Raw genomic sequence first — 16,870 nt, 5'->3', positions numbered from 1 at the left:
AGTGTGATCAAATGAAAGCATCCTTTCCAGATGCTGAAAAAGCAAAACTACAGCTAGAGCTTATTGAATTAGAAGTGGATGAAGTGCTTAAGATGCGGCACACAAACTACATCTGAAACTTTCTGGACAACCCTTATGCTTACCACATAAGGAAGGTGGCATTTCACAGTTTGACTATGTTTGGCTCGACATATGTGTATGAGTCAGCATTCTCAACAATGAAGAACATTATCAGTCAGAATGGAGCAATTATGTGATTTAATCATCTGTGAATTGCCTCCGTCTTGCCTTGACTGAACTCACTCCAATCTTCAAGGCCCTTGTCCAGCAGAGGACCTGTCACTTTTCCCACTGATGGCAAGTACTATAGTTATACATTATTCACGTCTATTATATTTTAAATTTGTATTGCTGTATAAAAATACATTTTCAGTAGTGATACCACAGTTTTAACAGGTGTTTCACAGTAATTATTCATGATTCTTTTGCTTAATATATGTGTAGGTGGGTTTGTATTTGTTATTAGAAAGACTTGAATCATAAAAGATAAAGAGTTCATGTGTACTAAGTGTTATTTTCTTTCAAACTCTGATACTTATGTTAAATAAACCAGAAAAGACTAAACATATTCAAAACTTTTTATCTATATGCAGATATGCATACATTACAATAACTGTATTGGACAAAACTCATTCAAAACTTGAAATGGTTGTCTGAAAGTGTTTTTAATGCGAATATTTGCATTTGTTTGATATTTTATCTAAGTACTTTCTCAGAGCCTCAAATAAATTATATTTTTCTTGGAGGTTATTTTTAGGTTATACAGTGATTTGATTTTATTTTTATTTAATGCAGTAAATATATATATAAGCAATATAGGCACTGGGTATATTTCAGCATTGTATGTGTTCGTTGAACAAGGGCACTTTGTGGTGTGAAAAATATTTCTCTGGAGTCCGGACCTTGACTATATATGTTAACCAAGAAATTTGGACCTTGACAAAAAATAATTGACTACCCTGGTGTACTCCTTGCTCTCACACAAACTTCTGCAAACTCATGATCAAGGAATTGCCTAGAATCCACACAATGATAATTCTAGCAGCACATATTTCTTTTCCCTCAGCGGTCAGGGTATCTGTGCTGTCAGCTCCAAACCTACATACTATCTGTGACAGGTTCGGTCACAGAGACCCCCTTGGGACTGTCACCTGACATGCTGGAATTACCACTGAGCCCGTTTTCCACTGCCAGCTTGGGACTCCAGAACCCTGCCTTGTTGAGACAGAAACGCTAGTCTGCTGCAACACAGACCTAGGTCTGGTCCACGCCCCCAAAGCTGCAGACTTTAACCAAAAACTGCTCAGCAAGTCACCTATCTCCAGCACCCAGATACCCAGCTCCCAATAGGATCCAAACCCCAAATAAATCCATTTTACTCTGTATAAAGCTTATACAGTGTAAACTCATAAATTGTCTGCCCTCTATAACACTGATAGAGAGCAAACACACAGCTGTTTGCTCCCCCTTCTTAGTCTGGGCCCAATCCTTTCCCCGGTATAGTTCTTGTTAGTTCTAGATCAGGTGGTAATTAGGGGAATTCTAATGACTGGCAGCCCCCTTTGTTCTGTTCCACCCGCTTTTATGGCTTTGGCACAAGGTGGGAATCTTTTGTCCCTCTGGGGTCCCCCCCTTCTAAATGGAAGGTTTAAGATGGATTCCAGTACCAGGTGACATGGTCACATGTCCTGTGAGACCCCATTGCTCACTGGCTGGCACCCACGTATACAGGGAGGCTTACAAGTAAACAGCACCATTATGATGGTGTCCCCTGAATACATATGTGGACAGAGTTGGCAATGGGCTTTGTTGCAAGAATAGGTTCCTGGGTTAGGGTTTTTGTTGTTTGTTATAACATTCAAAAACCAGTTGGAGAACACTTCAACCTCCCTGGTCACTCAATTACAGACCTCAAAGTTGCAATACTCCAACAAAAAAACTTCAAAAACACACTCCAACGAGAAACTGCAGAATTGGAATTAATTTGCAAACTGGACACCATTAAATTAGGCTTGAATAAAGACTGGGAGTGGATGGGTCATTACACAAAGTAAAAACTATTTCCCCATGCTAATTTTCCCCCCTACTGTTACTCACACCTTCTTGTCAACTTTTAGAAATGGGCCATCCTGATTATCACTACAAAAGTTTTTTTTTCTCCTGCTGATAACAGCCCACCTTAATTGATTACTCTCGTTATAGTTGGTATGGCAACACCCATTTTTTCACATTCTCTGTGAATATATATCTTCCTACGGTATTTTCCACTGCATGCATCTGATGAAGTGGGTTTTAGCCCACGAAAGCTTATGCTCAAATAAATTTGTTAGTCTCTAAGGTGCCAGAAGTACTCCTCATTCTTTTTGCTGATACAGACTAACACGGCTACCACTCTGACACCTACAACCTAAAAGGATGACTCAAATGTGTGAGCTGCTCCATTCATCTCAGTGGGTGTTCCCATACCCCTTCTGATGGTTTCAGAACCTGGGATATGTATGAAGTATGCCTGTTCTCAACTTCCCACCCGATGGGGCAGAACTTCCCCAGATCCTGGCCGACGTGGGGGCCGGAAGGGGGCCTCAGACACTCATAAAAGAGTTAGCCCTCACCCAAACCTGACTCATGTAAGTGAGGGTGGGAGGAGATCCAACTGTTGTAGATGGGCATGGGTCCCCAGATCCTGGCACATAAACAGAGGGCATAAGAGGGACTCAGACACCCCCAGAAGGGCAAAAGCCCCCAGATATGAGCGCACACACTGAAGGGGTGAATATGAGGCTGACAAGTACCCTTGCTCCTATTCTCCAAGTCCTCTTGCCACTCACTCCTCACTTCCCAGTATCCCATGCTCCCCACACCCCTAACCCCCCATGCCTATCTCACCTGAGCCCCCAACTTCTCTCCATTCCCCTACCACCCCATTCCCAGTTATCCCCCATCCCAAATCCCCCTTCTCCTTGCCACAGCTTCAAACACCTCCCCTCATTCTTCCACTCCATTGTCCCCTAATAACCGGCCCCTCCCAGGATGCAGTCACGTCCAATTTTTTCCCTAACTACAATCCCCCCCAAAATAGAATTGCCATCCATGACTCACAAATTATAACAGCCTCCAGCCCCTCAGTCCAAAACTCTTTGTCTTAGGTGGGGACTTGTGATTCACTTATCCTCAGTTATGTTAATTGAAGCATGAGTTCACAGCAACCAGATCCGTGATTCATCCAGTCATTATTTCCTCTCAGTTTAACAGTACCAGGCAGCAGAAGGAAACTTTTTTGGTGGGGGAGAGGGGTACTGGGAGTGGGGGAGAACTGTATCTCAAGAGCCTCTTGGTTAAATGACTCCAAATTTGGCTCACTAACACTATTCTGCACCTGCATACAAGGCAAACCAAATTTCAAAGCGATCAAACTTGCTAGTCGCATAGGCGCCAACTCCATGGGTGCGCCAAGGCTGGAGCACTCATGGGAAGAAAATAATGGGAGCTCAGCACCCACCAGCAACCCCTCTGATCAGCTCCTCCCTCTTCCCCACAGCACCTCCCGCCTGCCAGCGGACCCTGCCGATCAGTTCCTCCCTCTCTCTCCAGTGCCTTCTGCCCACCAGTGATCAGCTGTTCAGAAGCACGCGGGAGGCGCTGTGGGGGAGGAGCGGGGACAGGAAGAGGCAGAAAAGGGGTGGAATGGTGCGGGAAGAGGTAGGGCGGGCCCGGGGGCAGAGCCAGGGTCGAGCATCCCTAGGAACTCAGGAAGTCAGCATTCTGGCTAGTCAGATTTTAGAGCACTTACGAAAGTCAAGCTTTAAAGCATATAAAATGGTTCCTATAATGGCACATGTACACCATAAAAAAATTTCTTAAATACCATTCTAAGTTTGAGTCCCCCAAAGATTTTGTGGGTGCCACATGCATTACCTTGAGCAAAACTCAACAGATTGAGCCCTCAACAGTTTGAACTTTACCTCTGCACACAAAAAAACCAAAACCCCTACTAGCTAGAAACTTTTGAAAAATGGCTTTTCCAGGGCTTATATCTCCATAAGCCCTGCCTCAAATGACCCAACATTTGAGTCACTAACTATATCCCGTACCCTCCGGAGGTATACCAAATTAAAGTGGAATCTGACTAGGTATCTCAATTTTAGAAGACTTAGAAAAGTAGACCTTTAAACAGAAATCATGATGCAACCTTTACTATAGCAGCCTTACCGCGCCACTATAATCCAATAAAATCAAATTAGACATACACAAAGATCAGACACTAAATTAATGCTGTTAATTATAGTGGAGTGCCAGGTCCAATAGTCAAGGTTGAGCATCACTTTCTATTTAAAGGTCAACTCTTCAAAGTGCTCTAACATTTGCATGTTTACCCTGGTTGTCTTAAAATTTGCTATGCCTCATGGGGGTGCCTCCCTAAACAGTATTTTACAAAATCTAAAATTATTTGGATGCGCCTGAGCGTAACTTTGTCTGGAAAAAATACTGTGGGGGGGGGGGGGATGCGCCATCAGAGCTGCTCTCTTCTCCTAGTCTCCCGGACAAGGTAATTGTTATCAGGAAGACCATTTTCATAGATGGATACATCAACCAACAGGTGGCCCTGGGTTCAAAGGGCAGCCTAGTCAGTCCTTTCAGCACCAGGTTTATGTCTCACGTGGGAGCAGGAAGTCGAGGTTGTGGGAAATAGTTTACTATACCCTTGAGGAACCTCTTAGTGGTTGGGTGCGACAACACTGAGTATCTCTCAATAAGTTGGTGGAAAGCTGTTATGACTGCTAGGTGGACCTTAGAGAGCATAGAGATAGGCATGATTTCTTTAGGGTCAATGCATAGTCTAGGATATGAGAGTCTAGGCTAAGCGTTGTCAATGTTGGGGAGATTTGCTAGATAGAACACCAATCCTGAAACCTGGACCATTTCTGCAGGTTAGTGCATCGAGTAGACAGGAGCTTTCTAGGCTTTGGAACTGAGCAGGAGCCATGCCTTATGGCGGAGAATCCTGTGCTGTGAGAGGAGGTGCTGTACGTCCAGGAGAGGGATTGGCGGGCACGTCGCGAGCTGTGATAGGTAAGGAAACCAGGACTGCCTTGGCCAAGCCGAAGCAATCAGGATGACATGGGCTCCATTTTTTAATTTTTAATCAGGACCTTCGCCACTAGGGGAAACAGAGGAAAGGCATAGAGAATGTCCCTGTTCCATGGGATGTGGAGGGCATTGCCCAGGGAACATTGATCCATCCCCACTCTGGAGCAGTAGCATGGACATTTCTTGTTCAGATGAGTGGAAAACAGGTCTGTGGACAGTATCCCCCATCACCTGAATATGTCGTGAAGTACTGTCAGGTCTATCTCCCACTTGTGGTCATGTGGGAATTTAAGATGGACATTGTCCACTATCGAGTTTTGTGTGCCCGGGAGGTAAGCTGCAGACAGTGCAACATTGTGGGAGATGCACCAATTCCATAGCCTGATTGCCTTGGTGCATAGGGAAGGTGACCCAGCTCCTCCCTGACGATTGATGTAGTACATAAAGGCTACATCAGGGATCGGCGACGTTTGGCATGTGGCCTGCCCGGGTAAGCCCCCAGGCGGGCCGGTTTGTTTACCTGCCACGTCCACAGGTTTGGCCAATCATGGCTCCCACTGGCCGCAATTCACCACTCCAGGCCAATGGGGGCAGTGGGAAGCAGTACGGGCCGAGGGATGTGCTGGCTGTTGCTTCCTGCCATCCCCATTGGCTTGGAGCGGCGAACAATGGCTAGTAGGAACCTGCGGACGTGGCAGGTAAACAAACCAGCCTACCCGGGGGCTTACCCTGGCGAGCCACATGCCAAAGGTTGCTGATCCCTGGGCTATATTGTTGTTGGGATCTTTGTGTGTGATCCTGTGATCAGTGGGAGGAAATGGGCGCAGGTGTTCCTAACCACTCTTAGCTCAAGGAGATTGATGTGAAGGGACATCTCCATGGGTGACCACTTGCCTTGTGTTGTGAGGCCATTTAGATGAATCCACTCCCGTAAGTGATGCATCAATCATGATGAGCAACGATGGTGAGCTTTGGGAAAAGGGGATCCCTTTGCAAACGTTGCTTGGACTCTTCCACCAGTCTAGGGAGTTTTTGACCCTGGTGGGAGGCGACAGGGATTTGTCCAGCCTGTCCCTGGTCTGTAGAACCACATTTGGAGACATTGCATATGAAGCCTGGCATGTGGTATTAACACCATGCTCACTGCCATGTGCCCCGGGAGTTGGAGGCAGAGTCTGGCTGATATTTGTGGGCTGCTTTAAACAGTGTCTAAGCGTGGCTAAGGACTGGAATCTGTGTTGAGGCAAGAGGGCTCTGGCCTGTAACAAGTCAAGGTCAGTCCCTATGAAATCCAGGTGTTGCACTGGAGTGAGGGTTGACTTCTGGGTGTTGATCTGTAGGACCAGATCTATAAACAAGCCATAGTCACTTTGGTTACTCGGTGAGCGTCCCAGAGAGATCTAGCTCTGAGTAGGCAATCATCGAGATAAGGATAGATCATTATCCCTTGAGAACATAAGTGAGTAGCCACCACCAAGAGAACCTTGGAAAATACTCTTTGAGACCAACGATAGCCTGAAGGGGAGCACTTTGTATTGGTAGTGGTCTTGTCGCAGGGTGAATCTGAGAAATCAGTAGGAAAATGTGTGTCCTGAAGGTCAAGGGCCAAAAATCAGTCTCCCTGTTCCAACACTGGAATGATCATCAATAAAGTGGCCATCTTGAATTTTTGCACCTTGACAAATTTGCTGAGAGCTCTGAGGTCTAGTATGGGTCTCCAGCCTCCCTTCCTCTTTGGTATTCAGAAATAAGAGTAGAACCCTCTTCCTTGTTCTGGTTCTATGGCTCCTAACTGGAGGAGACAATCTACTTCTTGTTGTAGTATACTCTCATGAATGAGGAAAAGTGTTGTAGAGGAGGTAGGGAGATAAATGGATGGAGTACCCAGTTCACGGTTCAATGTTATGCATTTGCAGGCACTGTGGAACACACCCAATCAGTGGCCAAATGGGTGTGACGCGTTGGTCAGCTGTATCAGTCGGAAAGAATAGTCTAGTGGCGCCTTGACCTTCCCATCAAAACTGGTGTTTGGACATAGATGGCTGGGATGACAAAGATTGCGGGCCAAATGATTTGTGCTTGGGAAATTTTCCTTTTTTTCTTTGTGACTCATAGTGGCGTTGAAGTTCATATTGGGACATGTATGGTCTATGCTGGGATTGGGGACTAAATTGTCTCTTTTGTCCCTGCATGTAGCTACCCAACGACTGGAAAGTAGCCCTAGAATCCTTCAGAGTGTGAAGGGAGGCATCAGGGTGGTGGTGGCGGCAAGAAACCAGCAGCGGTGTGGCTGTACCACGGTGGTGGGGCCATCTGCTTGTACAGGCCTTGCTAGTATTGAGCATCATATGGAGCCTGAGAGGAGTACTGTGATGTCTCTTCCCCTGGCTCGCTGTATGAACTCTTGCTAGAGAGAAGGGGAGTGCAGGGTTCAGAAACGTGTCTGTGGTAAAAATTCTGAGGTCCGTGGTAATTTTTCAAAAAATTGAATGACATAAACCGCCCCCCCATGTCCGTCACTAAGTATGGTAATTTGGTCAAGTGTCCATCACGCAACATGGTGGTGCCGAGCCCTGGGGGAGTATGGCACGGCAGCGGTGACAATTCCCATGCCAAGTGAAGACTCGGTGCAGAGGTCCCGGTACCGAGAAATGGAGACCCCAGTACTTCCGATATATGGAGATCACTAGAATGGCAGAATTCTACCGTTACCGATCGCCCCAGGGTGAGGTAGGGCAGGGATTTTGTCTGTACTGGCTGCTCTGTTGCCAGAGGAGGTGTCAATGATGGTACCAATGATGATTCACAGAGTGGGAGTGCCTTTTTAGCGGAATGCTTATTCCGGTCTGTCAGTTCTGATGACTCAGTGCCCGTGCCCTTTGGTTCCAGGAGCATGTCAATGGTACTAACTGCTGACAGTTTCCATGAGCTAAGGGTACCAGACTGTGAGGGTCTCGGTGCCAACAGTGCCAAAGATACTGAGCGAGATGGAGATCACTTACGGCTATCTGGAGGCTCCCTTTGGGGACTTCCCACTCTCCTCTTAGATAACTTATGAGGGGGTCAGCAGTCTGTTTCTTTAATCCACAGCCATTAGATGTAGAGGGCTGTGGGGAAGACTCACGTCTGCCTGGGGACTCGCGGTGCAGGTCCTGCGAGGGTCTGAGAGCTGCCTCCATTAAGATGATCTTCTGCCTGAGCTCTCTGTCCTTACAGGAACGTGGCCGGAGTTGTGACAGAGACCACACTTTTGATGGATGTGGCCCTCCCCGAGGCAGTGAATGCCGTGGGAATGCTTGTCTGAAATCAGAATTGCCTCCTTATGAGCGAGGCACTTCTTAAAGCCGCTGAACTGGGCATGCCTGCTGTGGGGGAAGAGTCCCCGGTGGGGAGAAAAGTGGGAAAATAAAGTTTGTGGCTTTTGTTTGTTTTTATTTTTGTGTGGATAAAATAAAAGAGAGTAAAGAACAACTATAACTATAGTATACTAACAAACTAACTATATAAATGCGAATAGCGTATGATCCTAATGGACTGCGAGTAGCTCCATCTTTAGCCAAGGCAGTTGAGAAGGAACTGACGAGAGTTAGCCTATGCGCACTGACTAGCCTCATGGCGCAGCATGAGGAGAGAGAGAGCTTATGCGCAGGCCTAAGAGACACTACTATCAAAGTTCTGTCAGCAGCACAGGAATGCAAGCACACCTACAGTAGAGCACACATAAGGACACTACTCAAAGAAGAATTCAAACATGCTCTACGCAGAGTTGAGAATGGTTGCCGGCATATCGCTCCTTTTAACCTGAATGTTATCTCTTCTCCCTCTGCCCCCAGCAATGGGGGAGCTGGGTCTCTCTGGGGGTATCTGAGCCCTTCTCCATGCCCCTTTCTATGTGAGCTGGGATCTGGGGACCCCGCTCTCTAGAGGGGAGCTGAGAACAGCCATGCTCAGAGCATGCACCAAGCACACAGTGCTGAGATGGGGTGAGGAGCTGAGAACAGGCATGCTTCATACATGGCATACACTCACAAGCACTATGGGGGGCGGGGGGGAGAGACTGGGGGATTTGAGCACACCTACTGACATTGAGCTGTTCACATATGTCAGAGCTATTGTTTCAGGTCCTATTCATCTCCAGAGGGTGTTCTTATTCAGAACATCTCATTAAGATGAATGGCCATTTCACACTTCTGTGAGGCAGATGGATGTGCAGAGCCCATTCTCCCTACAGTAGGCCCAGATTTTGGACAGTGTCTCTGAACTCTGCCCTTTCCTGCCTCCAGCTAGTACATGCATTTCTCAGAGTCCCACCACTTTCCCTACTATTGTCCCTCCAAGCTTTCCAGGAGCATGGAGTGGCAAAGAGGAGGATGGAACTGGAGTGTGGATTGGGGGGGGGGACTCAAAGCAGCAGGAATGTGAGGGGGCAGGTTTCAAGCACTGGAGTGTGTGTCTAGGGAGTGTGGAAGTGAATTGGCATGATGGAGTGAAAGTTGGAGTTGGAGCAGTGGTAGTGGAATCTGAGTAGTTGGCGGACTATGGCATGGGAGATGGGTGCATTGAGGGTGCTATTGGAACAGTGCACAGCAGAGAGGGTTGGAGAGAAAGAGGTCAGAGACATATAGTGAGAGGCTTCTGTTCCAATCCCCCGCAACCCCCAAATCCAACAATTATCTTTTTATTTCCTGGTTTTCAGAAGTTTAAATATAGTCCCTTCTCCACATTCTGTAAAGGCACACAGCACTACAGGGGAACCTTAACTCTGCACCAGCTAAGTTTTGGGGCACTTAAGTCTAAATGACTGAAGTAGCATTTAGCAAATTCTGAAACCATTACTTAAACATCTGACCAATGTAACAGCTTTTAGATTTTCAGAACATTGCACAAACGTTACCCTACTTTGATTTTGGCCACAAGAGACCTCCCAAAATATATAATACATTTCATTTTAATAATAAGGCATAGGTTCTTTGCATTGCCATACCCTTCCAGAGGGACTCCTCCAATTCCTAGCTAACCCAGTAGAAACCTGAGCCTTCAGCCTTTATATTACTACTGATACAAAAAAAAATCTTTGGCCCTCAGCGTATATTAGATAACCTATAGTCGAGTTATACATACTTTCTAAGGAAAATTATTTGATCCAAGTGTAAACACCATTTCTGTGAAGTGAGCCAGCCAAATTTCCAAACCTTTGCTTTGTTCAAGGGTTAACCATCTTACTTACAGACACAACCAAAACTCAGCTAACCATTTGTAGGAGCTGACGGCATTAGATTTCTGTGGGGCTGGTGGATTGGATATTGGTTGATACCAAATGAACAAATGTGATTACTGCACAATCTAACAGCTCTCTCTGAAAGAGTTTCTGTTGAACTTCAAATCAGGAACAGAGTTATTTAGGTGTACCAAAATAGTACACTCTACCATTATAGGGCTGTGCAGATGCACACACAGGCAACGTAGGCAGGGGCACCATTTAGGGAGAGTGGGGGGCACCGCTCCCCCAAGTTTCGTACAAGAGATCTGCTCAAAGCACACATCCCAGTCCCAGGTGGAGCTCTTAGCTGTAGCCTCATGAAGCCAGGTCCCCTCCTCCAGGAGCCAGTATTCTCCTGGTCAGTTTCTTCCACTATGCTAGCTCACCCACCCCACCGCCTCATCTGCCTCCACCAATCAGCAGCTGATATTATACGGAGTGACAATCCTCCTAACCAACAGTAGCAGGGCAGTGAGCATGGCTTCTTGGGGTAGGGCAGGCAAGGAAGGGGTCAGTCAAGGTGGAGGGGAGCACGGGGTCCACAGTGGTGGTGGGAGAGCATAGGATACCCTGTAGTGAAGGTGGGGAAGCATAGGGTCCCCCGTGGTGGTGGTGGGAAGGACAGGGCCCCCACTGGCAGAGGGGAGGCAGTGGGATGGGAAAGGGGAGTCAATCTCCAGGGGAAGGGAGAAGTGAGGCATAGGGCTGTGCCCTGAGGGAGGGGTCAGTGAGTGTGGAAGGAGCGGCTGAGGGAGGGGGAGCTGAAGAAAGGTGTGTGGGTGGGACTAGGAGCAGCTAAGCAGGTCTTGGGTCCCATTTGCCCTCAGAGAAGCATGGAGCACCCTCAGCTCTCTCTGGAAAGAGACCAGGGACAGACCCTTTTGGTCCTGAGCTGTCACATCCATTAGTGGTTGCAACTTCAAGGACAGCTGTGTGTCTGTGTTGTGCTGCAAACCCTGCCAGCAGGTGTTGAACACAGGGGGATGATGGCTGTGCTGCCGGCCAACACCGAGATTGACCTGTACTCCATCAACATCCCACCCCCTAGGTAAGTCCCCTTTAACTACTACCAGTGCGCATCTCAAGAGCTGACTAATGTTATAGTAGCACCCAAAGACCTTATTCAGTAGATTTCCCCATTGTGCTAAGCACAAACCATTAAGAAGGCCCAGTTTCAGCCCTACAGACCTCTATCTAATCCTTATAATTCCTATGGAAGGCAGGAAAGTATTATTATTCCCATTTTACAGCAATGGGAACTGAGGCAGTGTCCAAACACAGAATAGTACTTTCAAAAACATATAAACAAATTCTAAATAATAAACAAGACTTAATTTTTTTCTCAACTTTAAAATGTGGAATTTTCTTGGCATTTGATTTTAAATATTCTCCTGTGAGAACTGCAATTCAAATCACTGTAGTGACCCTTTTGGAAAGTGACTTGAAAGTGTCAGTTTCACTCCTGTTTAAAAAGTCAGTTTCTACCCTATTATTATTTGTAGTAGGGTAACATCACTAGAGCCCTAGGCAGGTGCAGTATAAACTCACGGGGTTTTGCCCTAGTAGGATATTTCCAAAAGTTAAATGTTCAAAAGTCCAAGCTTGGTGAACTTCAAAAAGTAAGTAACCTAAATGATAGAAAGTAATCTAGATTTTTCTACAGTTGTTTCAATTGTTGTATTCAAGAATTTGTAAAGTAAGAATATACATTGAAATTTTAAACCTAACCAATGTCCCTTAAGTGACTTGACACAGGATGTCATAACATGTTAGTATTTAAACTCTGTGAGTCTAACATTTTTTTAATTTTCTTTCTTTATATGGGAATTAGATACAGTGCTCTTGTCAGCTAATTTCTAAATTATCTGCAAAAAAGCTAGAGTTCTCAGGTTCCTAAGTAACCCCTGGAGTCACAGTTAAAGTTGCCCTATCCCCCACCAAAATCTGAAATGGTGCCCGTGAACACAGAAATATGGTACACCAAAAGCAATCTGAGTTAGTGAAAAGACCGTATATCACTCAACAGCAAAAGAAGTGAGCAGCAGGAAAATTCCTTCTAAAACACATGTTCTGGTTTGCGGGAGTGGAAGCTGTCACAGAGTGACTGGCCCTTTAAGGGCTGATGCGTCCAACCCCACCTGTGACACCAAGCTCACCTCCCCAAGTGAAGAAAATAAACAAAGTCACATGACAGGCAGGTCATGCAGCTAAAATCAGGCCTTCTGATATGGAGATAAAAACAGAAGCCTTGAGAGAGCCAAGAGAGACTATGAAGCTGGAAAAGAACCTGACTACTGGTGAGCTGGAGAAGCTGGTTTGAGCCATGGCACAGCCACAGGAAGTACGGTTGTGAAATCCTTAACCAGAGGTAAGTGTTTGGTCCTGAGAGGCCAAAGGATACTGTATCAAGGCTTACTATCGATTTACTTACTTTAAATACTCTGGGCTGTGAACAAGCTGTCTGGAAGAAGAAAGAGGGAAATGAGAATGGCATGCCTTGGACTTCAGTGGCCTCACAGGTTGGGCTTAAGCTGACAGATGAGCAAGAGCATTAAGACACCATTGAACTCCAAAAAAATAAACACAGCAAAAAACAGAATACACTAAAGCCTGAGTTCTCTCACTGGAAAAATTTGCTTATTGCCTGGAAACATTTCTGAAACTTCAACATTGGAAGGATGGATAAAATTATCTTCTCCCCAACAAAAAATGCAAGAGACAACTCCATGATATGTTTTATTGATTACCTTTTATGACACTTCAATATGGGTTTAATTTCCAAAATACAAGATTGGCATGACACTTTCCAGTAATCAGAACAGGTATACCTGTGTGTTGTGGCAATGTTTAATTGAAATATGCATAACAAAATTCTCAAACTTCCTGTAATGCAATTTTAATTAAATTTCTCAAAAGAAAATTCTTAAGGGTACAAAAACATACCAAATGATTTCACAGTTATTTTAATAATTTATATTGGTTGATATGTTCTTATACTAACGCTTGTTAATTCTGTTGGGGGGAAAGCTGCAGCAGCCACCATACAGTTTGTGTCCTGTTCAGAGGTTCAATTCTGTATGGCTACTTCAGAATGATGCTGGAGACTCAGAGTGCTGGGAGCCGGCACAGTGCAGTTGGGAGGGTCAGAAAATTAAGGGACAAGTGCTAAATAAGTTCTACTATAGATGGGCAAAAAAGGAATTTGGGCAAAGGGTGGCAAAAGGCACTACTCTGACCCTCAGCCACATTTTAAATTCTTGCTCTAAACCATGGAGAGACAGGCTAAAGCTGTTCAAAAAGAGCTGTAAAAATTTTAAACACTGACAAGATTTCCTATTTTTCCCACTAGCCTTTTTCTTGAAGGACAGCTGCAATATTTTTGACCAACCTTTCAAAGAAAATTTGACTTGAGGCAGAGACCAAGCACAGAAAACTTCAGCTTAAATGGTTAAGGTTTGCCAAAGTTATAAGCAAATGAGAACAGGAGTTTACAAAGGGAAGCCATGGGCACCCATAATATAAGGCTTGCTATTGGTCCCCTTAAAACACACCCACACCCACAGAAGACAACCACATTTACATAAAAGAATTCCGTGTACCTGTCTGAAACAATGTGGAGGAGCGGCTAGCGATCCAGTCTCTTTCAAGTAATTATCCCACTTAAAGTGTTCTAGAAGAGATAAAAAGAAAAAAGTTAGACAACTCTTAAGGGAATGTATTGAGCAAACTTTTGAGGGAAACAGCTGTTTAGGTGAACTCTAATTCTAGCCTTTTTTAAAATGAGTTCTAAAAAGTGAATTCCTCTTGTGTGAAAGACACCAGACTGACAGCCTTTGAGAGACTTTAAAAACTTTGTTAATCCATAGGAAAGACACACCACAAACAGATTCAGTACACAGCTTCAACATAAAGAACAGGAGTACTTGTGGCATCTTAGAGACTAACACATTTATTTGAGCATAAGTTGTAGCCCACGAAAGTATTCCTGTTCTTTTTGCGGATACAGACTAACACAGCTGCTACTCTGAAGCCAGCTTCCGCGTATTTCATCAGTAGTGAGGAAGGATGGTCCAGTGGTTAGGATGCTAGGCTGGGAATCACTAGAGCGGGATTCGATGTGCTGCTCCATCAGAGACTTCTTGTGTGACCTTGTGCAAGCCTTTGTGCCTCAGTTCCACATCTGTAAAACGAGAATAGTAGCATGTCCTATGCTGGAGGAGTGAGGATAAATATGTTAAAGATTGTGAGACTGTCATATTCTATAGTCATATACTCTATATCCAGGACCATGTAAGCACTTTTAATAAAGAGTATGCACATCAAGAAGATGACTTGTGCAGAAGAATCAGCTAGTACCTGGACCCCAGTACAAACCAGAACGGGTTTGGTGTTTAGTGCAATCTGTGAACATGACCCTAGCTCCACAACTAGAATCCATGAATTTCTGGCTCCCTGTCCTACATTTGATCTAGACGAGGCTGCCTTTCCAACCAAATATGCAAATATTTTGCCTTAACACTTAGCAACAGAATCAAATGACACTTCATACATCACCAGGCTTTGCAAATTCTTCACTGATTTTTAGACTGCTGTTCAAAGGGCTAGAAAAATGTATTTATATGAGTTAATCAATCAATATGAAATACTATATGGCCAATGATCCAAATAAGCATGGCTTAAGTGGATACAAGTCGCAAGAAAAGACTAGAACTAAAATAGTACAGTGCACATTTTGCTTCTACAGTGAAATTGTCTACAATCTTTAAGTTGATGTATCTAAAAACAGGAAAGAGAAGCAACAGTCATCTTGTCCACCACCTCTTCATAAAGTTTAAATGAGAACATAAATGGTGTAATGGTGCCACCTAGTGGCTCAATAAACAATAGCTATCAAAGTGTCTGCATCAAAAAAAAAAAATCTTAATTTTAGACAGATAGTAAAATCAAATCAAATTGTCTTCTGGGAACTGGCATCAATGAAGTTATTTGGCTACATTTATAACTAAATATTAAACACACAGCTCCATTTAAAGAAGGAAAACAGAAAAATATCCCAAAACCAATCCTTTTCCTAAGCAACAAAACACACAAATGACATAAAACTTTTCAGTGTTGCCCTGAAAGATACCAGTGATGTTCATCAATGACTGTCCCATGGGAGAATATTCCAGAAGCACTAGCCTTTGATAGGAAAGGCCTTGACTAATATCCTCAAGATATTATCTCTGCATAGTCAGCATTTCCCAAATGATCACAGCTATAGTAGCTATAAATTGATGGGATGACTCAGAAGGAAAATGAGGGAGCCAAGAAAGGTCTTTTCCTCAGGGGACCATGTTTACAGTAAGTAAACAAAATAAGGCAACATAAACCGAAAACTACACAGGTAGCTATAAGGAAGAGCGCTTTCACTGGCCATTGAGGAAGTCTGCAGTTTCATTCACCTGCAGATCATTTACCTGAATAGCTGGATTTATCTATAAACTCCTTTCCTCACAGTCTGAAGTTGGCATTAGGTTTCCTTCATTTGTGAGCATAGATCAAAACTGAGGTAAATTAAAGCTAAAATCGTTCACAACTAATACTTAATATTGTGCAATTTATTTCATGAAGAGAATATGAAGCGGCAGAAAGGGGACGTGTGGCAACAGTCACATGAGAAAATAATGCTCTTAACAAAACAAAACAAAAATCTTCTCTATATCCAGTGAAAGATCATTTGTAGATAAAAGAAACTAATGCTATTTTCTGAAAATATACAACAATCTGAGGCTCTAGTATTGGAGAGAATTTTAGGAATGGAGGTAGAATAAAACCTCAGCCTAAAGGAAAATTGGCTCACAACAAACAATTTAATATAAAAATATTTCCTTCTATATTACCCCAATTCAAGATACAGGTAATTTTATGCTGAATTACCAGAGACAGTAAGAAAACAAATGTAGTGTACTACCGATTTGGCCAGTACTGCTAATACTATCCTTTTAAAGGTTTAGACCAGGGGTGGGGAACCTTTTTTCTATCAGGGGCCGTTGACACACACAAAAAATCAGTCGCAGGCCACAAACAGCCCCGCAGGGAGGTGTGGAGGCTCGGGGCTTCCCCTAAGCGTAGCGAGCCAGTACTCCTGGCTCTAGCCCTGCGGGGGGGAGGGGGGGAGGCGGTTCAGGGCTTCCCCTCGGCTCTGGGATGGGGCCAAAAATGAGGGGTTCAGGGTGTGGGAAGGGGCTCCAGCCTGGAGCAGGGGGTTGGGATGCGGAAGTGGGTGAGGGTTCCAGCTGGGGGTGCAGGCTCTGGGCTGGCTGGGGATGAGGAGTTTCGGGTACAGGAGGGGGCTCCAGACTGTGACCAAGGGATCTGGAGTGTGGGAGGGGGCTCAGGGCTAGGGCAGGGGGTTGAGATGCGGGTGGAGGTGCGGGGTCTGGGAGGGAGTTTGGGTGCAACAGGGGATTCAGGCTCTGG

At 44.9% G+C, this 16,870-nt stretch overlaps 1 protein-coding gene across 6 annotated transcripts in view; it reads right to left on the bottom strand.

Annotated features, from left to right (window-relative positions):
• The window catches only part of SCML2 (Scm polycomb group protein like 2), a 129,670-nt gene that overhangs the window by 79,083 nt on the left and 33,717 nt on the right, over positions 1-16,870 (bottom strand). For 4 of the 6 annotated variants that reach the window (XM_054006769.1, XM_054006759.1, XM_054006778.1 and 1 more), the window contains one exon: positions 14,008-14,078. In XM_054006769.1, coding sequence (XP_053862744.1) covers positions 14,008-14,078 — 71 coding nt within the window. Of the gene's footprint in view, positions 1-14,007; positions 14,083-16,870 lie in introns of those variants that run through there. The other 2 variants (XM_054006797.1, XM_054006813.1) reach the window with 2 other exon arrangements.

Source organism: Malaclemys terrapin, chromosome 1 (assembly GCF_027887155.1).
Source record: "Malaclemys terrapin pileata isolate rMalTer1 chromosome 1, rMalTer1.hap1, whole genome shotgun sequence".
NCBI classification, from domain to species: Eukaryota; Metazoa; Chordata; order Testudines; family Emydidae; genus Malaclemys; species Malaclemys terrapin.
Note: the sequence above shows the minus strand (reverse complement) of the source record. Positions and strands in the feature narration are given on the sequence as shown.